The 22,575-nt window shown below is 50.6% G+C and overlaps 1 protein-coding gene across 3 annotated transcripts; it reads right to left on the reverse strand.

The window, feature by feature from the left end:
- Positions 1–1,231: 1,231 nt before the first annotated feature.
- Positions 1,232–22,366, reverse strand: FAM198A (family with sequence similarity 198 member A). 3 transcript variants are annotated; one of them, XR_006938588.1, is made up of 6 exons: positions 22,134–22,366; positions 16,043–16,933; positions 11,722–11,844; positions 11,420–11,523; positions 11,023–11,289; positions 1,232–2,112 (listed from the first exon to the last, which is right to left on the reverse strand). XR_006938588.1 is itself a non-coding variant. In XM_004939431.5 (5 exons), the coding sequence occupies exons 1-5, from the start codon at positions 22,287–22,289 to the stop codon at positions 11,079–11,081; spliced, it is 1,485 nt and encodes a 494-aa protein (XP_004939488.1). In that variant the 5' UTR covers positions 22,290–22,366; the 3' UTR covers positions 9,947–11,078. The 3 variants fall into 3 exon arrangements, 1 of the variants encoding a protein (XP_004939488.1); XR_006938589.1 differs by having other exon boundaries at positions 1,232–3,223; XM_004939431.5 differs by lacking the exon at positions 1,232–2,112 and having other exon boundaries at positions 9,947–11,289.
- Positions 22,367–22,575: the final 209 nt, after the last annotated feature.

Genomic DNA, 22,575 nt, shown 5'->3' on the forward strand with positions numbered 1-22,575 from the left:
GGGAAACCCCTCTTCAGTGCCTTCAATGAAGCAGGCCTGGTTTCTGTAGGGTTCTCTTGCCACAAGAGTGAAGCAGTGGGTGGTGGCACACGGAGTGTTGCTGCCCGAGTGAGTTCTTGCAAAGCTTCCTGGTTTTTAGGTGAACACCAGCGAGTGCACCCACCCAGGAGCAAATAACCAAAGGAGGAGGCAGGACTGCCGTTTGCATCTGTATTTCACAAACAACTTTTTGTCATCTGTTCCCTTCAGACAGAGAAAGATGCTTTTCTCTGTGCATGAATGGTTCAGAGTTTGGGATGTCTCTGCTGCAGCTCCAAGGGGATGCTCACCATGGCTGCACATCCTGGCTGCTCCTGTGGGAAATGCTTTGTTTCTCTGGCAATTTTTCTTCCCTCCCTCTCTCCTGCAAAGGTCTGGTAGGGAGATAATCACCACATTAATTGAAAATTGGAATTCAGGTGCCAGCTTTCCTCTGAAAACTAGTTTTGAAGCGAATTTTTCAATAATTCCTTAGGGGTTCGAAGGTACTTGCTGATTAAATGCTGTTTCATTTAGACCGTTTTCCTTTTGCCGGGCCAGAGGGATGGCTGCAGCTCCCACCAGATGTCCTCCAGTGAGGATATGAGAGCCCCCGCCTGCATTGCAGAGGTGTTGTGGGAATCTCAGGGCAGCCTTTCTCCCCAAAAGCATGCTGCAAAGCTTAAGTGTGAAAGCAAGCTCTGCCGAGGAACAGTTGGCTTCATCCTCTATGGTGTGTGTTCTCTTTATAGGTGCCATCACCTCCTGGAGATAGGACCCATTTTAAGCACGCTCTGATTCAGAAAGTCAGGGTTTCTCGTGGCCGTGATCCTGCACTCTCGCTGAGCACCCCTGCCCTCGGGTAAGAGCTGAGGTGGGCCATGCCACAAACCACAGCACAGCCTTCAGCTCCTCTTCCAAGGAGCACCCCTGGCTTGAACTGAGGGGCCCGCAAATGCTTTCAAGAAGCGCTGTGTGATTGTTGATGTTCACGCATTGCACCGGGAATGCGAGCAGCTCTGTGAAGCTTCGCCCGTGTGGGTACAGCTGATAACCACGCTAAATCCTGCTTAGCTCCTAAAAACCAGAGCAGAGCACATTCATGGTCAGTTTGATTCTTCCTCATCGTTAACTGGGACGAAGGTTGCTTAGGTAAGCGCTGCGCACAATCAAGCCACAAAATCCGAGGCAAGGATTTTGGCTCTGCTTTCTCAGTTGCCTTTTAAAGCAGTCATGTTTCAGGGGGGGAAAGAAGAAAATTACACACGCACAGCAGTAGTGCCCCTCAGTTTGTGCTGCTCTGGGCCAGATGAGTGACTCATTTGGAAATTCTCTCTGCTTGGCGGAGGGAGCCCTGAAAGGCCAGTCCCATATCATCTCACTAATCCTTCTGAAAGAGTAACCAACAGCGTGGAAGCATCAATTTCAGGAGCAAAATGCCAAGACCTGCCACAATGCAAGCCGGTGGACTCAGTGCATCCAATTGCAGCACCAGGCAGCATTTCTTTCTTTCTTTTTTTTTTTTTTTCTTTTCCTTTTCTGGCTTGATAGCTTTTGTCACACTCTTTGCATTCATGTAAATAACCATGCAGGTTGCAGAGGAATAAACAAAAATCTGTCCCTTGAATACAACTGCTCACTGGGAAGAAGACCAAAGCAGAAAGCCGTGCAATGCACACGGGCACAGCCAGACTTGCTGGGCTGGGTCCAGGCAGGGCTCTGCAGTGTGTGATACTCTCTGAGCATCGCCTCATTTAAAATGGCTCTCAGCAGAGGGGCATATTGGAAACTGTCCGTGAAAGGGATCCATTTGTGACTTAACCTTAAAGCTCCCTAACTGGGATAATTAATTTTCCAGTTCAGCTGTGGAAGGAATCCCATCTGCAATGCCAAGGCTTCAGAGGAAGGGACTGCTGCTTGGGCTCCTCAAGCTGTGTCCCAGCAGACTCTGAGGTGATGCTCGGGGCTGGCACAGGGCGGTGGCTCACACTGGCGACTCCTCAGACACGGCTCCAGCTGATCCAATCCATACACTAAGCTACGCCTTGAAGTCTGAATTCCCCGCATATTCCAGTGCAGGCACCGCTGTAAGGTCTGAAGAAGAAGAGCCGTGAAGATCTGAATAGCTTTTAAAAGAGGAATGCTTTATGTAGGGAAGGAATGCAGCCCAGAACAGCCAGCCAGCAGATACTTTGTCTCTCTGGCTACTTGCATTTTAAAATGTATTTGTTACAGGGAGGGGGGAAATTTCTACCTAAAACTGGAGCCAAGCTATTAATCCAGACTGGAGGGAGAACGCTCAGCTGAGAAATATTTTCCCACTTGTCAAGCCTCCTACAGCACATAGTAAGACTGTTTCCGTACTCCTGACATGGGGTTGTAGCTGTGATTTGTGTCTCAGGAGACCAATGATATTTTTTTCTCAGCAGTGCTTCGTTTTGAAAGTCTCTGCTTTTGCAGAGAATGAAGGGAGAAATGAATGCGCTCATCAGCAGGGCTGCTGGTGAGGGATCTCATCAGGGATATTTGGACAAAGCCAACCTTGGTCGTGGCTCCCCGATCTCCAGTAAGGTTGTGTTGGAATGACCCCATCCTGCTCTTTTTTTGGGCCTCAGCGCCCCGCATCCTTTGGTGCGGGGTCTGGCCAGGCTCCCCCAGCCAGTGAGTCTTGGGAACAGAGCAGGGGTGAGGAAGGCTGGTGAGAGGTAAACACCTCCCTATGAGGACAGCATTTAAAAACTTGCTTTGTTGCACTCAGCTGCGGGAGCTGTGCACCGGGCACCTCATCCGCCTTTGTGGAGCCCTGGCCAGAACCCGAAGCATCTCCCTCTCAGCATCTTGTGAGGACCCCCATCTCCTCACCCTTCACAGGTGTGTCAAAGCAGGGACACCTCCCCCTGCAGTTTGCTCCTGCAGCCTGACAGGAGATGCTGACGACACCTGTGAGAGCACCTGCATGGGTCAAAGCCGACGGCCACATCTGCAAAGGCCTTGCTGAGTTCTTTGCTGAAAAATAAATCCAGGTGAGATAGCTAACCAAGGGCACTGTGGTTCTCTGAAGACGTTGCCTTTTTAATAAAACAAATTGATTTAATGGTGGTGTTTTCATAGAGGGAGGAAACCAGCAAGTCACTGATTCTTCACTCCCAAAGAGGCACTTTCGGCCTCCCAGTAGCACTGGCAATGGTTGTTCCAAACGTAATGTCTGAAAGAAAGTGGGAATAAGGACAGCTCAGAGTGTTTTCAGACATCCTTGGCAGCCTGCTTCAGTGTCACCACGCTCACTTTAAGAATCACATCAGGGCTGTACAAGATCAGAAAGCACAGCACTGTGCCACATGTGTCTGTGGCCTCCTCCTATGTGATCCACTGTAACCCAAAGCAACAAATAGCAACCCCTGAGGCAGCCCTCCAGCGAGCCCCCATCCCAATCCCCTGAGCACCTCAGGACCCGTGGCACAGGGCTATCCGGCTCTTTGTGAAGCAGAGCTGATCCCTTCCCCCTGTGGGACGATGGGAAGATCAGATGTAACCAGAGGTAAGGGGTCTGGGACTGTGGGAGCTCAGCCTGGAGGTGCAACCAGCGCTACCCCTGCCTGCTCGCTGTGTGCGCGGCCACAGTGGTTCCCCACAGCAGGGCAGAAAATCAGCAAGAGATGGAGAGATTGCATTTCAGTCTCCTAGGGATGGAGCTGGAGCCCTGATCCCTGAGCCATCTCAGAAATGTAAATTTTGCAGAGTAACTCCTGTAGACCTGGTTAGCAACAGCGGCAGCAGACAGCCTTCTCCCCAGCATGATTAAAAACTGATTTACAAGGCGCGGTGGACAGATGGCATCTGTTTTTTGCATCCTGTGGTCCCCACAGAATAAAGGAGACAACCTTCAAGGCTGCAGCTCTGCAAAGACAGAGAAATGACTTCATTGCCCACGTCCCTGCAGGTACTCACATCAACGCCTCTGCTTGCACCATCCATCAGCCCTGTGGCTGCCTGTCATCCTCACACGTGTGCAAGGGAGCGAGATCGTTTTGGAGTGATTGACTAAAAGTTCAGTCCTCTTTGCCCTCTTTGACTCCTGGGCAGTTCCAGCACTCCTGTCGGGCTCTGGTGTGGTGTGCGTGGGGCTGGTGGAGCCAACAGGCCACGAGGGCCAACGTGGGGCTGGCAGGGGCAGCAGGCTGCGCGTGTGACTCCACATTGCCTGCCTCAGCCTCATTTTCCAGCCACGTGGAGGCTGGCAAGGGAAGCTGCTCTTCATGTTGGTGCTGGAAAGGTATGGTGAGACAATTACATGTGCAGGAATCAGTTATCCTCATGGGACAGTCCCTGCTGAGCCTCCAGCTTTGGGCAGCAGCCCATCATCTGCAATTGATGGCTGTTAAACCATTGGTTTTATGGAATCAATGATTCAGCTCAGCTGGAGGTAATGACTAATGTTTTTGCTTAAGACCAAAGAATTACATCTGTAGTCTCTCTCAGCTGCTATAAGCCTGGATCTCTGAAGTCTTAAGAGCTGTTTGCTTAAGGAACATCCGCATTTTATTAGATTTTGACATGGATAACACCAGATCCAGGGAATCACAGTGAAAGCATTTCTTCAAGTTGCCTCCAAAGCTGTCTTACTGCAGCATCACTTTTCCTTTGCTCCCTCACCAGCAAACACTATTTTAATTGCACCTCAGCTTCTGATGTCATTACAAGTGTTCCTTCCCCCCCCGAACCAAACCTTTCTTAGCTCACACTGGGATCCTTTTCCAGGCTCAACCTCCCCCATCAAGTGGCACCAGCCCTTCTGGTGCTTCAGCCTCAGACACCAGCCCTGCTACAAAATCGGCTGTCAGGCAGAAAAAGCAGGTTGAGGCTGGCGCTGAAGCAAGTCCTTACTGCTCTCTAGCCAAGCATCTGCAGCTCTCAGCATCCAGGCAGTGAAAGTGCTAGCTTCTCGCCTTGTGTTTGCTCTGCAAATAGAACACTGACTGGAGTTCATTGTTTGTGTGTGTGCTTTTGTTCAACCACAGCGTGGAAACTGCTTTTCTCTGGGCTCAGGCTAGTTGGGGGATGGGAACTCCTGAATCAGGTTGACCCTGCTGTATACTTCTTCCTTGTAGGAGAAAAGAATATGAGTTCGTGAGCTTGGGAAGATCGTTTCTTAGGCCCTGTGGTGAGATAGAGATGGAGTTGGAGATGATGGAGGTTGGAGATGGCTGCTTGCACCAGCACCCTGCAAAGCTTCCCAGCTGTTCATGGCAGCAAGTCAGTCACCTATGACAGCACAAGCAGCTGCACCAGTAGAGCAAAGCAGGCGTGCAGCTCCTTTCCCCATATGCTGTGGACATGTCTGCATGCTTGACATTGGTGAAGCCAACAAGGCTTGCTAAAGGTTCTGACTTTCCTGAAGAATGAATGTCTTTTATCTGGATGCAGAAAGAGCAGTGCTGTACCCCGTCTTCACACCCCAGCTGGACCCTAACCGTTTGGAAACCCCCATGCGAAGTTTCCACACCTTTCTCCACAGCTGAGGATGACAAGGAGGAAGGGATGGGCAGAGCAGGGGGAAGAAAGACTGTGCTCAGGTGTGCAAACCTGCTTGAGATGAGGGACCACCTGCCAGCTGTGACAGCTCACTCCTGAGCTGCTCCTCAGCACTGTTGCACTGGCCTTCAGTGGGAACAGTGAGGATAAAGAGATCCCTGATCTCTGCAACCTTGGCTTTTGATTTCAGTTTAAATGGCAAGCGTGAGCTTTTTCTTCGTGCTTATTTGTGTCTTCCCATGTGATGCCTGATTCCTCTCTCAAGGCACAACTAATGCACCATCACTTCCCACCCAACGTCAAGGAAATGTAGGCTGAGTCTCTTTATCCTGAATATACCTGCCACTTCTCTACTCCCAGGCTATTTGCTCTGGGCAAGAAGCAGAGCTGGCAGACCCTGCCGAACTGAACAAAAACTATTTAAGAAGATTTGCTCCAATTATTGCAATCTCAGCCTCCTGGTATCCTGTCAGCACTTTCTAGAAACCCAAATCTGCCGCTTGGCTTAACAGATCCACTTTTTTAATGTATTTAATTCAGAGGAGCCAAGAATTTGTTTCAGGAGAGGTCAAAGCAATAAAAAATTCATTTGTTTATGTACATAATCAGCCCTGGGACTTACGTGATGCAGCCAGGATGGTCAATTAAAATCCAACACCTGCATAAATACTCACAGCAAAGCCTGTGCCACTGTGTCCCGCTACGCTAATCCTCTTGGATATGGGGAAAAAAAATCAAATGGAGCAAAATCTGCCCAAAAAGCAGGACTGGGAGAGCCGTTCCCATGCCTGCAGTAGCAGGCAGCTCGGCCAGCAGCACACACATGATTGGGGAAGCACTGCAGGGCAGACATCAGTGAGAAACCACAGAACTGTCAAGCAAAATCCTTATGCAAAAAGTGAGAGGGAGGCAAGAGCTCATGGATTTAGGGAAAGATCAGACTTCTCTTCCCTGCCTCCTGCTTGTTGTTTGTGGTAGATATGCCACAGGTATCGCAAGTCCCCATGGTGCCTGGTGTTGCATGGATATCATAAATTACAAGAAATGGGAAGGACTAGCAATGAAAATAGTTACTAGACGAAATAGAAGTTAATGTCAGTGTTGCTGGGGTGGCCTCATAGCCTGCGCACTGGAGGCTTCTGCAAATCTCCATCGCTTCCACAACACAGCAAAGGCATCTGTTTTGTTTTTTTTTCCGGGGGGGGGGGGGGGGGGGGGGGGGGGGATGAGAGAGAAAGGGAACCCAAAATAGCCCCAGAGAATGAGTTCTGGGGAAATTTGCCTTCACACTATTTGAGGTGTTTGACCCAGACAGAGCCATGAAGACATCCAGTTGAAGACCCCAAGCAGGAGGCTTGAGGTGTGGGCCAGAACAACCCTGCAAGGACTGATTTGACAGAAAAAATCCCACAAATGTCAATGTGACATACAGCTTGTCCCCACACACGCAGTCCACCTCATAAAAGCCTCAGTATAGGGGTTTCATCACTTCATCAGTAGTGCCTGTGTCTTTAGGGTATTTCTTAATCCACATCTGCAAAGTGGGTGAGGGAGATGATCCCAGTTTCTGGAAATGCCAATGTGTACCCTTATAATCTACTCCTTATCTGGAAGAACTGCTTCTGATTCACATTTCCAGCTGCCAGCTCTCATGGTGATTGCACAAGCCCTATTCATCCATCAGCCTCCTTCTGCAGTGGCAAAGGGGCAAAGCACAGTAGAGAGGTACACAAGAAGGAGCACAGAAGGTGTGGTAAGAAGGTCAGATTTAAGAGAACTCATCTTCTGGATCTGTTTTGGATAATATTTGGATAAAGAGTTGGTGGAGTCTCCATCCTTGTAAATATTCAAGAGATGTGTGGACGTGATGGGATGTGGTAGTTCAGGTTGATGGTTGGACTTGGTGATCTTGAAGGTCTTTTCCAACCTAGGTGGTTCTATATTTGGATCCCTGTTGAGCCAATGCCACCTGCTGGAGACAAAACTGGGACACTTGGAGCTTTATGGCACCATTTAAACTGGACTTTCTCAGGCATCCTTACACCAAGGCCCCTCCTCTGCATGTGGCTGACCTGAGCACATGCCTGTGGAGTCTGGCTATGGGCCACTGCGGGGAAGGGACTGCTTCACAATTTCCTTTCCCCTGCTTGCCTCATGTGACAGCTAATTATCATTCCAGAGGTAACTGCTGGAGGAGCCATATGGGATCCATGAACCTTCAGTGCTGCGGGATTTGTTTAGAAGAATCAAAAGACTGGCAATGTCCTAGGCGTTATTGTTGTTGTTATTGGTATTATTATCACTGCTGTAATAGCTTCCAAACCCTCCGAAATAAGTTGTGGACACCGTTATTGCTGCACAGGCACAGAGACGAGGTTATTTTCCCTAAAGCCTAAGAGGTTTATAACTGGGGAGAAATAATATGTTCACAAGCTCTAGTGAGGGAGTTAAACAACTGGCAGCCCTACCGCGGTGAAGGAGGGCTTTCCCTGGGCAGCCACAATGCGGGGTGAAGCCCACCGTATCAGCCAGCAAGCCAAAGGACTGCCTGCACTCAGACCCTGACAGAGCAGTGCGCCCTCTTTCTTTCTCCCCTTGGGAGAGTGCCTTGTGTCAGCCATTCAGGCACAAAAATGAGCTTTGAGCGCTGTGCCCGTGAGCTCGGTTGGGGCAGCCCTGCTTGTGAGCAGACACGGAGCTTTACGGGGATATTTCACCCGAGCACCAGTCCTGGTGAAAGCCAAGTACTGCCTCACTGTTTCAGCCTCTTTTTTTTCCGTGAGCTGTAAATCTGCCGTGCGCCGGCGAAGCCCTCGGGTTGCGCGTGCAGGCATACGTTGCTTATCTAATAAGCCTCTTCCTCGGCTCCAGTGATACTGCTACTTATGTCATAAATTCCATGATCTCCCCTCTGCTGGCCATTAATCTGCTTCATTTCCCGACAATTTTACACTCTTCTGATGAACTGTTTGTCTAACCACTTGAAGGGAACAATGTCAGAATCTTACCTTAGGCATTCTCCCCGCTAATGAAGAAAATCCATCACGAGGGGAGTTTATCTATTTCTTTGCTGGACGTAAATAAAACGTCAGGCTAATTTGCTTCCATTAATCTTAAAGCCATTGCTACGATGATATTCTTATGTCAGAGAGGTGTTGGGTTTTTGGTTTTTTTTTTCCTATTCCACATAAATATTTAAGCAAGTACCTAAAGCACAAATAAATTGCTTTCTGAAAGGCGGGTTATTTTTATATCCAGTGATTTAACAATAAATTTGCACAGGGCCGAGCTTCCAGGGCTTGTGGCTCCCTTCTGGTTGTGTATGCCTTTACATGAGCAGGGACCTCATGGTGCTCAGTGGGCGCTCGGGATGCTCAGCTCTGCAAAGGTGGAAGGATTTGGTGTCTTATGGCTGCAATGGGCAGGTCAAGTAGCGACCTGCAAATGCTGCAAGAAGGCCTTTTGGAGATGTTTTCCTTCTTCCCCAGGTGCTCGTCCTCTGTTTTTCCAGGTGGCATGCTTCTGGGGGATGTTTTATGCCAATGTTGCTGGGTCTTCATGTACATCTTGGGCAGACATATGTACTTTGATTCAGGTGCATAAAGGCTCACAGATGGTCCCACATGTGTTTAGCCAGCAAACTCATGTTTCAGGTAGGGAAATGCCAAAAAGCTAGAAAGATCCCCAGTACCTCATGCAGTGTTAAGGTCAAGCCAATTCAACCAAAAGCACAACAAAGGCTGCTGCTCAGCCCAGAAAAGCCAACAGCTTTAGCCACTGGGCATCACCTCTCCTTCCCCTCTGTCCTTGTTGAGAACTCAGTTTGCATGGGATGACAAACTCACTTTTAGTGAAGTTTCTCATTTTAATGACTATGACTAATGCTACACATCCAAACTAATGCCACAGCTACCGTGGAGCTTACCATGGTGTGTTTTCTGGATTTCATTATGTTCCATTTCATTACATTCATTATGCCCAAAGAAGCGCAGTGAAGCTGTGAAGGGTCTGGAGCAAAAGGGAGCTGGGGTTGTTCAGTGTGGAGAAGAGAAGGCTCAGGGGAGACCTGATTGCTCTCTTACAGCTGCCTGAAAGGAGGCTGTGGTGAGGTGGGGGTCAGCCTCTTCTCCCAGGTTCTCTACCAGCGATAGGATGAGAAGGAATGGCCTCAAGTTGCGCCAGGGGAGGTTCAGGTTGGATATGAAGAAGAATTTCTTCTCAGGAAGAGCAGTGAGGCAGTGGCACAGCTGCCCAGGGAGGTGGTGCAGTCGCCGTCCCTGGGGGTGTTGAAGAACCGTGTGGATGTGGCACTGAGGGACATCATTTAGTGGGCAGTATTGGTGGTAGGTGATCCTGTCCTTTCCAACCTTAATGATTCCAGCCTTAGTGATTCTATGATTTTATGATTATCAGTCTCATTTATTATTATGGATGAGATATTTTGGACACAGGATGAGTTCTTTTGTTCTCCTCCATTCTTACAAACTAAGATCACCTCCTCATAATGAGTACTCATGGGATGGGATTCGGCAGGGTGTCCTGGCAGAGGAGATGTTGATGGCACATGGGTTTTCCCTCGCCAGCACCAGGGCAGGACCACAGCAAAGTGCTGCTGGGGCTCGGGATGCTGAGGCGCAGGCGGTGCTGAGTGCCAGTGCTTTCTGAGAGCACTCACTGATTAATGTCACTCCAGCCTCACTTCATCTTCTCTTAAGCAAGAGGAAAAGGTAATTGCCTACACTTATCAGCACGGCTACAAAAGTATCCCCTGGCAGGCTCTAAACCTGACACGCTGCTGAGATGGATGCAGCAGGATCGGTGTGAGTGCCTGCTTTCTGCCTCTCTGGCTGTACAGGTGGACAGTTTCTCCAGCTCAAGGGCAACTGGGCAGCAGCATGCACAGGAACCCATGCTGGTCTCCTCTACTTCATTCTGCTCTCAGCCCTGACCATTGAGAACCAATTAAACCACTGCTTGGCTGGTGAGCAATGCTGGAAGATATGAGAAAGGCTCTGTTTCATTGTCACCATGCTCAGAAGGCATTTTGCACTTGATTGCTTTCTGTCGAAGTTGTCCTGGGTGTTTGGTAAGATTTTTCTGCAAGCCTTAGAGATAGCTTAATGCAGACATTAGGCACATGCCACCTCCACCATGGGGGAAGGCAGAGCTTAGCTCTGGTGACCTGTCCCTGATTATTAGGGTTCCCTCTGCTTTTCCCCACACCACTCCAGACTCTCTACTTTTGTTATTTTGGGAACACCTGAAATCTCACAGATGTTCTCCTTCTTTGAAAACTCCACGTTGAGCACACTGTGTGATAAATCTTGCTTAATGCCTTTCCAAACGTCTGTCGGTTGTTTCAGAAAGTCTCCTCTTCCTCTTTCCTGCACCCCACAACCCCTTGTCCTTTTCCAGGACATCCTACCAACAGGGCTTAATAAACAGGCACCTTTTGGACAAGCAAGAACCCACCTGCAGTTTCACATTGCAGATGCTGAGGGCACGAGGTCGCCCTGTCACTGTGGGGCTCAGTGCAGGGTGTCCCTCACCACAGTCAGGTTGTGCTCCTGGAGGTACCGCAGCAGGATTTGTCCCCGCCTCTCCAGGACCTGCAGCAGAGGCCACAGCCCCACAGCACCTCCCTGGCTCTCCCAGAGCTCCTGGTCTGTGTACAGCGATTTCAGCAGCCTGTGGGCCAGGCAGCCTGACCTCAGCACGGCCACAGCTGTCTCCGGGAAGCTGAAATGACGAAGGGAGATGAAGACTGCCATCAGTTACACTGACGCAGAAATCATCAAAGCCTGCACATGAGAAACAGGAAGGTAGGGAGGAGATATCCCACCAGGTGCTCATGCATTTCCCTTCTCACCTGTCTATGCCCTGCAGCAGCCTGAAGTTGAGCTTTGCTTCTGGTTGCTGTGGCCGACCTGCGTTGTCGATGAACACCAGCCGGGATGGAGCGCTCTTCCGGACCTGCCAGCAGAGGTGGGAAGGAGAAGCTTGCCTACCATGGGGAGTCACCAGCCTAATGTTTTAGGCTGACTTTTTAATGCACTGAGTAACCCTGTGGGACCTGCAGCTGCCAGCACCTCCCAGACATCTTATATTTTGTCCAGAGCAGCCCAGAGGACGTGGAGCAGGAGGAAGGGGTCACAGGGGCTGGGAACATACCAGGATGTGCACCAGGAACAACTCGGATGGGTTTCGACACTTCTCATGGAGCATCTCTTCCACACAGGGCTCGAAGGCATCGGGCTCGAATCCACAGCAATATCGGTCCAGACGGTCATGAACCTGTGGGAGATATTTGGGGTCCTCAGTGGGAGCAGATGCCCTGCATGGACAGGTGCTAAGTGTTTCTCACAAGGAGCTTTTCTTGTTCAGATGGAAATAACATGTTTTTAAGGATCCTCAGCAGTCATTAAGTAGAAAAGCTGCTTACACCAGTGCATGAGAGAGACAGGGAAGCGCTCAGAAGCTGAGATGACTTGTAAAACGCCTTGGGACTAGAGAGGAGCCTGACAGAGGTGACAATGACAAGTTTTCCTGCTGGAGTTCAGACACCACATGCTGCACAGACCAAGTGGGCTATGCTCACAGCTGAAGTGAAGGGCTACACAAAGGGGAATGCAAAATAACCTCAGTGAGACATGTCAGCTGGGTGCCAGGGCTGTGAAGCAAGGCAAGCTCAGCAGCGAGCAGCCCAGCTGTAGCACAAAGGTTATTGTGGTTGTTGGTGCTGAGCCAGGAGCCAGGCCTCAGGGTGCATGGAGGCTCCTGAAGCAGTTGCAGGGCTGTAGATGGTCAAGGGTGAGCAACTTACAAGTGATTGCCTGCTCATCTCACTCTGATAATTAGTAAAATTTAACAAGTCATGCTTCAAGACAAGGCCCAGTAGGAAAAACAGCTATGCACTGGGGAAGATGCCACAGGAAATGCAAGGTTTGTTTTCCATGGCTATTACTTCCATAACCCTGCAAGAAACAGATTAGTCCCACACCAGAGCTCCTTAACAAATCCCTCTATTTCCTGACGTTTAATGAAGCACTCCAGTCAGCATTTCTCCACTGGGAGAGCTACCCGTTAAAGTGCTAAAGTGCCTTTTGACATGAAACACATTGAAACGAAAGAAAACATCACATTTCTTCCATACATTTCCTTTGTCCACATACTAAAAAGCTCAGCACACCAATTTCTCTCACCCGCAGCATTGTTTTCTTTCATAGCAGAATAATAGTCTGCACAGGAGGTGAAGACAGTCTGAGATGATTTATGCAGACATTAAATGCACTCATGTATCAGGGAGAAGCAAGCTCTGCACAGTCCTGGAGGCACCACACAGAAGCCCATGATAGTTACGGTCGGGAGAAGTTTTGGGCCAGATTCCCAACAAACCAGCATGGTTCTGCAAAAGCCACCAGGGTGTGGAAATCCTGAGTCCAAGACGCCAAGAAGGGGAAGGAGACACTGCGGTTAGGACGCTGTGGTTATGGTGGTGGTGATGAGTCAATGCTTCCCAAGCACCCTCCTGAAGTTTGCCAGCATTCCCAGCAGCCGGAGGCAGGGAGTCAAGCTGGAGTGAGCCTGACGAAAGCCCAGGAGGAGAGAATTGGGGACAGCATGCACAGAGCGGGGCTCTGCCCTGTCCCAGCCACCTCCAGTCCCCCATGGACATCTGAAACCATGGACATTTGGTGCCAGACCCACGAGGTGTATGGTGGAGGCTGATTCCAGTGCCCCAGATGAGCCCTGAGAGATGGACCAGCTGGGTACCGACACATTTAGAGCACCTCCAAAGTTCTGACCAGCTGTACCCCAGCAGCTCTCCCTGTGTCACTTAGATTCACATCTCATCCCAAATGGCCCTCGTAAAGGGTGCATCAGACCCTGCTGCTGTAACACAGATACATGAGCCACACCTTCTCCCACATGCTCAGCTCAAAATCTGTTACAAGCACCTTTGATTTAAGCTTCTCTTTGGTTCCAGGTTTGGCTGGGACGGGGATCTCTTCTCCCAGCACCAAGAGCCACCAGTCCCAGCTTCCTGATGGAGAGGAAAGGGGAAACTGCCATAGAAAAGCCCATAACAGAGGGGTAGCCATCATCAGGAAGAAGCTGAGCCCACCAGGACCGCTGCATCCCGAAGGACTGAGTCAGCAAGGTAGTTTGGGTGTTAAGCAGGCAGTGAAACACCAGACATTTGTCTTTTTCTTCTTGGTCTTTCCGCTGGGTGTAGGGAGGGGGAAAAAGGGAAGGACCAGCACTCTGCTTGTGCAGCCTTGAGGGGAAAGTATTTGTCAAACTTAATCTGCGACTGCTGGAGCTCTCAAGTAGTGCGCTGACAAGCCTGAGTAACTCTTGCATCACCAGAAAGAGAAGAGGGCTTTGGGGAGCCGTGTGCAAGACTCCTAGACTTGTAGAGCCCCAGAGACTTCTGTGGCCAACACTGTAGCCTTTGTATCAAGTCCTGAGTTTCTCTATTCCCCATTTTCAGCAAAAAAAGCTCTGAAACACAGAAGGAGAGCAGATGGGAAGAAGCCAAATTCTAAAACCTTGTCGAAGACGATGAAGATCTCAGTGCCTGGTGGAGGGCTGCATGGGAGGGTTCAAAGCTCACGGCTTCCCACTCTCCAGTATGTACTGCAGGATGCTAGCGCCATTTCTGAGAGAAATCATTTCATTTCTACAGCATCCTGCTGGCTTCGTGCCTCTGTGTGATTTTTCCACACGGGAGGGTTCCATTGGAGCTATTAAGAAAAAAAAAAAAACCTGTGGATTGCTCTTTGATTTATCATTTCACTGTTTCAGCCCTCTGAGGGAAAGTCTCCTTAAAACTGGATGGCTTTGCTTCTGGAGACTCAGCTTTTCCACTGTGCTCGATAGGATTTGGGCCTGGAGGAGGGAGAGGAGTTGGTTAATCTTCCCATTTGTTTGGCTGTTTCATCTAAAACATTTCCAAGCCCAGCCACGACTGCTCCTCCTCTGCCAGCCACAGTCTGATGTTATAAAGATTAATGGTCAGTGTGCCAAAAAAAAGGAAGAAAAAAAGAATAATGAGAGCACACATTATCTTTTTTGTCTTTTTCTCCTTTTTTTTTTTTTCCTTTTCTTTTCTTTGCATGTATGTATCTATATGTATGATTGCCCTTTCAGATAGTTGTCCGTTGTCTACTAATCAAAGTTGCAGCTGTGAGGTACCTGAACAGGTCTTCTTTCCATAGTAATCCCTTTTGCCTCCTCAAGGTTGCCCCATCATACATGATAACCACCTGTGATGTGCAGTAATCTCTCACAGCACAGGCTATCATTTTCCAGACAGAAGATGAGGCACTGTTCACCCCAAGGAGGAAGAGGAGGAGGAGGATGAAGGCACTACCACACAAAGGCACATGAGTGCTGACTCCCATGCAGTACGTCTCTGGAGCGTGCACATGGAAGCCCCAGGGCTGGTGCAGGAGATGCTGCCTTCACCAAGCACTCCCCTGTCTTGAGCCACTGCAGCACCCATGTGGTGCAGAGCAACAGAAGCCACACTGGGCTGAAGCTGTACCACAGGAGAGCAGACATTCATACCCTCTAAAAAGCCAGCAATTATGAAACCCAAGCCTCCAGAAAATGAACTTTTCATGAGCATGAAGGATATACATTTTTTTGTTTGAAGACTCTGAAAAGAAAAAATAAACAGACTTGTGCCTTCTTGTTCTGCACTGTGATGGGGAGATGAAGGAAAGCTGCCTGGTGGCAGGGATTTTCTTTTTGTTGTCAGATGGACTTTGCCTGGGCTTGAAGCCTGGAGGATTCACGACATGTTACAATCTTTGGAGCTGAGCAGAAAAAATTTCCTCTTTGGTTTGAATTTTGCTTGGCAAACCCAACCATCCAGAGCCAAACTCAGCACTGAGTGTCTTCTCCACAGGTTTCCATGTTCCCTGAAAGGCCATGTTTGCTTCGGGGTTGAGTGTGCTGGCACAAAGGCAGAGGCAGGCCCCAGTGTAGGTTTTGGGGATGTTTTTCTTATTTAGCATCCTGCTGGTTACTGATGCTCACTACAAGCTCACCCAAGTCATGTGTGAGATTCACCACCTGAGACAGGGCAGTATGGAAGCTGAAGGCGCCAGGACAAGTTGCCCAGTGATGTGGTTGATGCCTCATCCCTGGAGACTTTCAAGGTGAGACTGGATAAGGCCCTGGGCACCCTGATCTAGCTGTGGTGTTTCTGTTCATGGCAGGGGGACTAGATGGCCTTCAGAGGTCCCTTCTGACTCCAAGGATTCTATGATTCTACGATCTTCGGGATGTCCCAGAAAGTGCCAAGTGATACCTCAGCAATGATTTTTTTATTCATGTTTTGGCACTCTCTCCCAGGAAAACACAACTCCTACGCAACCCACAGTAGGGAAAAAGATGTGATGCACAGAGAGGTGCGGCCAGGTGCAGGAGGACCTGGTGTCCCATGCCGTGCTAATGGCAGCCTCCCTCACCCAAGCCCTACCTGCAGGAGGAAGTCGAAGAGCGCCAAGCGACCCCACTCACCACGCTGGATGCTTGCACAGGCTGTGCCTCCTGCCACTGGGGCCACACTGTGGGACCGCAGCATCTCCTGGTACTGCAGCCACCCCAGGGCACAGGAGTTCTGGTCATTGTTGGTGTCCTCCAGGTGCTGGACATCAGGTGCCCACCAAATGAGGGGCCGGGAGGCACCATTAGTGTAGCTGTAGGGTAGAATGGGGCTGGAGAAGCGGCGGGCCACTGCAGGCAGGCTCCTGTTCAGCCCCAAAACCCTGTCCAGGTGGAAGGCCACCACCTCATAGAGGTCCGTGGAGCGCTTGATGAGCCCACAGCGCCCATCCCCACAGTCCTCCCCTGGACTGGTAGGCTGGGTGTCACCATCGGCATGCAGGCGGATGCGCAGGACCTGCCCATGGGCTGGCACACGGCTTTTGGAGACTACTTGGCCATGGGCCAGCAGCTTCATCTTCTGGATGTCATCCTCTGAGAGCCATGGTGGGACTGTCTCACCAAAACACAGCCTGTCCTCCTGAGGTGAGCCGCCCTGCCTGCATGGATGATCCACACAAGGAGAAGGCGTTGGGGCACGCTGCCCCCTCAGCCGCCGTCCTTTCCCCCTCTGTCTTTTTGTCTCCCGGTTGGGGGGCTTGTCCCCACATGGGGTGATGGCCACATCTCGCTGGGGCCGGGGTGCCAGCAGGAGCGATGCGGGTGCTGGCGGTGCTGGTGCCACATGGGGTGAAGGGGCCCGGCCATGGTCCCCATTCGGTGGTGAGGGAAGGTAGGAGAGTGCCAGCAGGGCCAGGGCCAGCAAGACTACCAGAGCCACTAGGGAAGGGTGCTTCAGCCCTGCCCTTCTCCACGGTCGTTGGGCCTGTGGATCAGAAGGAGGAAAGTCATCAGGGGTTTATGCATTGCTAAGCCACTGTGTCTGCTTTGCCCCAAAACCATTGCAGATATCACAGCACCAGCACTGCTGAAAGGCCACCTTGCTGGCTGGGACCTGTGCTGGTACCTAGCTCTCATCTCCTCCTTGCTGATGGTCAGCCTACTTTATAAGTCTGTCTTTCAGCCCAGCACCACCCATCTGCTTTACAGGGACATTTCCCAGCAATTCAGCAATAAGGCTTGAGACAATAAGTAGGGAACAAGGCCTTGTTCCTCTTTGCTTTGCAGTTATTTATTTTGGAAACACAAGCATATCCACAGCAGAACATGGTGGGACAGTATACTGCCAAGGAAGGGATAAGGAATTGTTTGTAAGAGTAAAAGCTTGAAAAAACAAAAGATGAAATGCTGTAGGAGAGGGAGCCAGCAGCTAGAGTGTCTTCCAAAAGGCAGCACACAAGAACCACAGAATGCTTCGGGCTGGAAGGGACCTTAAAGACCACGAATTTCCACCCTCCTGCCGTGGGCAGGGACACTTCCCACTAGACCGGGACCCAAAGCCCCATCCAGCCCCATCCCCACCTGAAGGGATGGAGCATCCATAGCTTCTCTGGGCAGGAATGCTTTGCTCACACACAGCTTACACTGGCCTCCTCCCATACATCTCCAGATCCATGTTAGAAACACGTGGCAACAATAAAGAGGAGTTTCTCAGAAACCTCCCACCCACCTGAGTATTTTTCAGAGCCTTGTCCCCAAACAACCCAAATAACAACAGCTCTGCTTTTTGCGTTCCTAAAATCAGACCTTAAGTGCTGCCATCGGTGTTCATGAATGCACTTGGGAACTCTTACGTTAATGGTGCAGAAAGCACTTGTGCGTGCACAGCCACTGAGACCGCCTTTAATTAGATGAATTCACACCCTCGAGGGTGCACGTAGAAGTCATTTGAGAAACACTGAAAACGCAATGGGAAAAACCCTGTTTATTCCAGTGAAGGAAAGCAACACTGGTCACAGAGAGCCAAACGGATGGTAATGATTATCCTTTATTTAAAATGTCAAGTTGGTTTGCAGAGTGAGTGGTTGAAGCATCCTTACTGCCTTAAACTGCTTTGTCTTCACCCTGGGCAGGTTTGCTTTGAACACTGCAAGTTACAGCTGAGCCTGAAATCCTTCAGTGCGAGCCTGGACCACCACTGCCCTTTCCCTCCTCAGCTTGCAGAGCCTGGTTTTCCCTGCCACATCGACAGTAATAAGGGAAAAAAAGTGTGAGTACATCCTATATGTTATTTCTGGCAGTCGATATTGCAAATTTAATAATAACCTAGATGATACAGCATTGCAGAAATGGTGCTATATTTACAAGCCATGGGTAAAGCCTTTTCTAAAGAGAACTTCTCCAAGCTCATGCTGTAAAAAATGCTGCACTTGAAGCTACGGCTTCAATTCAGCCTGAAATGAAAACCATCCATACTGCTCCGCTTTGCCAGCTTGACAAACTGACAGTACAGCACGTCTTCTCTAGAAATTAGGTACATTTCCCAGCAGGCGAGCTAACTAAACACCCATAAAAAGGCTTCAGAGATGTGCTGCTCATTCCAGGACACCAAGGAGCAAACAATGTATGTGCTCACGCATCACGTGGACATACAGCACAACCTGGGCTCCTGAAGGTCAGCCTGTGCTCCATACAGCACAGGCTGGCCTTCAGGAGGGATAAAAAAAACTTTCTGAGTGTGGGTCAGAGGATTTTATCCTTGATGCTTTGTTCCCAGGGCGCCTGAACCTTGGCAGAATTTGCAGTGGAGAAGCCTGTTTTCAATTGCTTTCCAAAGTGCATCAAATTGGCTTCGTTGAGCTTGGAAGAAAAGAAAAACAAACCCAAAACTTCATTATCCAGGAATGTAAGAAACAGCCTTAAAACCACAAAAGATGTCATAGAAATACATGGCCTTTAAATGAGAGATTCATACCTGCTCTCTTCTGGAGCCTGACAAATAAACCACAGAACCGTGTGGACAGCAGGCGACGCAGCCCACCGTGACCAATTTAACAAAGACCACTTGAGCAGCCACTAGAAATCCTCATCCACAGCCCATCCTCCCAGGAGAGTCTGCAAAGCCTTGCACTCATCACAGCTGCCCAGGAACGTGGGGCTGACAGGGGCGCATCCACACAATTCACGACACGGCATCTCCTCCAGGAGGGGCATGGTTCCGCCCTTTTGGTTATGGTTGGAAAATGCATGAGTTTATCAACAGGAAAGCTCACAGCAGCCAGGAGACCAAATCTCTTTCTCACCAGAGCAGGAGCTGAAGGAAACCCGCAGGAGAGCCCACGATTCAATTGCTAAGTGCCTTCCTATATCATCCTGCCTGGGGAAGATATACGGCTCACCAAGTGGGACTTTACTGAGACAGCTCTTGAATTACAGCTACCAGCCCCGAGGCAGCCCCAGCCCCCTTCAGACCCCACCAGATATACAAAAGGGGCCACAGCAACCCAGGGGGAGAGGGACGCTGAATCTGCTGCCATGTGTTGCTGGGTCTATCCTGCCAAACCTTCCCAGCTGGCAAATGGGAACGTTCAGTTCTATGACTGATGGAAAGGGCACTTTCCATCTTGATGCTATCTGTGCTGCAACTCATATTCCCAACAATTTAATCCCAGGAGTCAGCACATAGCACCACCAGAGCAAACAGCCTCCGAGATGCTGCATTTACAGTGCTTAAAGCTTGAGCCCCACGGTCCTGCCGCTTCCTGCTGGGTTTTCCTCGCCTCCTCTCCATACTGTACCCCAGATGCACACAGGATGGCTTTCCCATGTGTGCGGGGAAGCTGCAAGAGGGGCCCCTTCCCCGGCAGAACAGATGTGGCTTGCCTTTGTGCAACATCCGCGCTGCGTGTGCCCGCACATCTCAAACAGTGCTGCCTTTGTGCAGTGGGAGCCGCACAGAGGATGCTCTGGAGGAGGGCAGCAGCCTGCAGACCGCACGCTGGGGTTGTCCGCTTCTGATCCTGCACACACGCTGCCTCTGCATGCTGCTTTCCTTCCTTTCTTCCTCACGTTCTGTAGGAACCAGAAGCCCTGCTCCTCATGACTCGTGTCCAGCTGCAGCATGGGACCCAGCTGCATTGCTGATTTCTGCAACACACCCAAAGCCAGGACAGCAATAGTGGCAAGGAGCCCAGAGCCACCACAAGTCCCTGGGCTCACAATGTCCCCGACCCCAAAGCTTCTCCCTGTGCATTCCAGAGCTGCTCACCAGCTTTGGCTCCTCACCCCCAGTGGGGTCGAGCTGGTTCAGCTTCTTTCTGCATTACAGCAGTGAGGAGCAAAAGTGCTGGAAAGTGACATCTTTTTGCAGAGCGTTCTGAGCTACACGGGCTACAGGGAGGAATACATTAACGTGAAATCAGATTTTGTTCCCTTCTTGCTCTTGGTGAGCTTACCGGTCCCGTTGACGAGTGCCTGAAGAACTGCCAAACCTCTCTTACACATTTCTGGGACCCGATCCAGTTCTATTTGTTTTATTGGGGGTTACGTTTTCCCCGTGGCTGGGCTCGGGGTGAATTTCAACCCTCTTTTGATTTTCAGCCTTTGTAGACTGGCTGCGGAGTGCTCTGAGTGCATTTCGGTGGAGGCAGTGTGAGCGGGCTGGCTCCATCTCCCCTCGCTTGCTCCAAGGGATTTTTTTCTTCCTGGAGAGCAAAGGAGTGCATTCGTGGGATTCCACAGCTGCAGCCAGGAGTGGGGGGACAGCGGGGCCATTCAGCCCCGGGCTAGATTGAAAACAGAATTGTTCAGACGTGCCCATCCTCAAATACAGGGAGGTAATAATTTCATTCAATTTAAACCATTCCTTCAGCTCCTATGCAGAAAATTAAAGGGAAAGGAATCTGCTCCCTGCCTGGCTTTGCCTCTGCCTCTCGCTTTCCCTTCTCCCAGCAGACCTCACCAGGTGAATGGGCACTGCCCTAGGGCACAGTGAGCAGCCGCAGGGCGCTGAGCCTGGGAAGCAGGAGGGGAAATTCTGGCATCCGGCAGCTCTGCAAGAGCAGTAATAAAGTGCAGTCAGCCCCTCTTGGCCATAGTGCCTCATGCCGGGAGAACAATGGAGCTGCTGGAAATTCCTTGCTGGTAGATTTTGAAGCCAGAAGCCGGGAGAAGTCAGAAATCATCCGAGTGCCTTGCTTAGGGTTTATCCACAGATGAAGCAACAGGACAAGCAGCTCAGGCACAGCTGGAAATCAATCCCCTTCACTGCCACTAACCCGCCTTCGAGTGTCTAGATCTAACACCAATTAAAAGCGAAATCAATCAATACAGGAATTCACCAAGAAGAAACCATGGCATCAGCAGACCTGCTCTCACAAAGGGGGAATGGAAATCCAGATGGAAAGTGAATGCCCTGCTCCAGCAGGGAGACCACAGCAGCACCTGGCATGCACTGCAGGCACTGAGAAAGGCTGCACAGCGCGGGCTGGGAGGGAGGGCAGCACTGCAGAGGGAGCCTGGCATGGGGAGAGCTGCCCCCCTTCTTCCTTTGTGTGCAGGAGCCACTTCTGATCCCCAGATGGGTGACATCCTCCCCACTCATTCTTTTTTTCCTTTTGCTGAAGATTGTTAATTGGGAAACTCAGACCAGTGCGTGCAAGTGGTGGGACGAACACTGCTGAGTGCCACATCCCCCTGCACAAACACACACACACACACACACCAGCACTGCTGCCCTGACAGACACACTGGCTCCCACAGTCACGCAGCTCCTGGGACTCAGAGACCTTGCGGTGACATAGGTGACACTGCCACAGAGATTCACTGTTTCACAATAATTAAGTACTCTTTCTTCCGTGAGACCAGCAGGAAAATGCATCACCCTGCCCGACAGCAGCTCCTCAGCCCAAGGAACTGTGTCCATGGGTATCCTCACGACTTGCTGTGTGCATTCCCCGTACTACCAACGAGGACAGACCCACACTGGAGCCTTGCCTACATGCCCCAGCCCTGGGAGAGGTCCCTCCAGACTCATCCCCCCAAGGATGGGAACAGCTGGGGGACATCCTCGCATCGCATCCCATGGCGTTGGTCCATGTGAGCCCTCTGAGAAGGCTCCACACCTCCTCCCACCCCCAGCTCGGCAAGGAGACTCCCATACCATACAATACCATACCATACCATACCATGGCTGGCAGTGTCTGTCGGCACGCTGCTCCTCGTGGGCTTTGCTGCACGCGGTCACTGTTGGGCTGGCACTGCTCCCCAGCAGCAATTCCGTGCAGTACCAGGATATTAAATACATTATTTATATATAAAATATCTGGGTGGCTGATCCACATCCCCTGTCCCCCAGGCGCCAGGCCAGGCGCTGCTGCCCCGTGCCCCTCAGGCTGGCGGCAGTCCCTGCACCGAGGACGCCTGGCCAAGTCCAGCCGCCAGTTTTCCAACTCGGCAGCAGCCCGGACCCACCTCCCGGTGGGGGGAGCAGAGAGGCTGGGAAGGGGGGAGCAGGCATTCGAAGAGTCTCTTTTTCACAATAAAAGCCCTTCTTGCTGCTTTTTTCCCTTTTTTTCTTTTAAAAACGGACAGCCTATTTGATCCAGGAGGTGCAGGTAGAGGGTAAAG

The sequence above is a fragment of the Gallus gallus genome, chromosome 2, assembly GCF_016699485.2.
Source record: "Gallus gallus isolate bGalGal1 chromosome 2, bGalGal1.mat.broiler.GRCg7b, whole genome shotgun sequence".
NCBI classification, from domain to species: domain Eukaryota; kingdom Metazoa; phylum Chordata; class Aves; order Galliformes; family Phasianidae; genus Gallus; species Gallus gallus.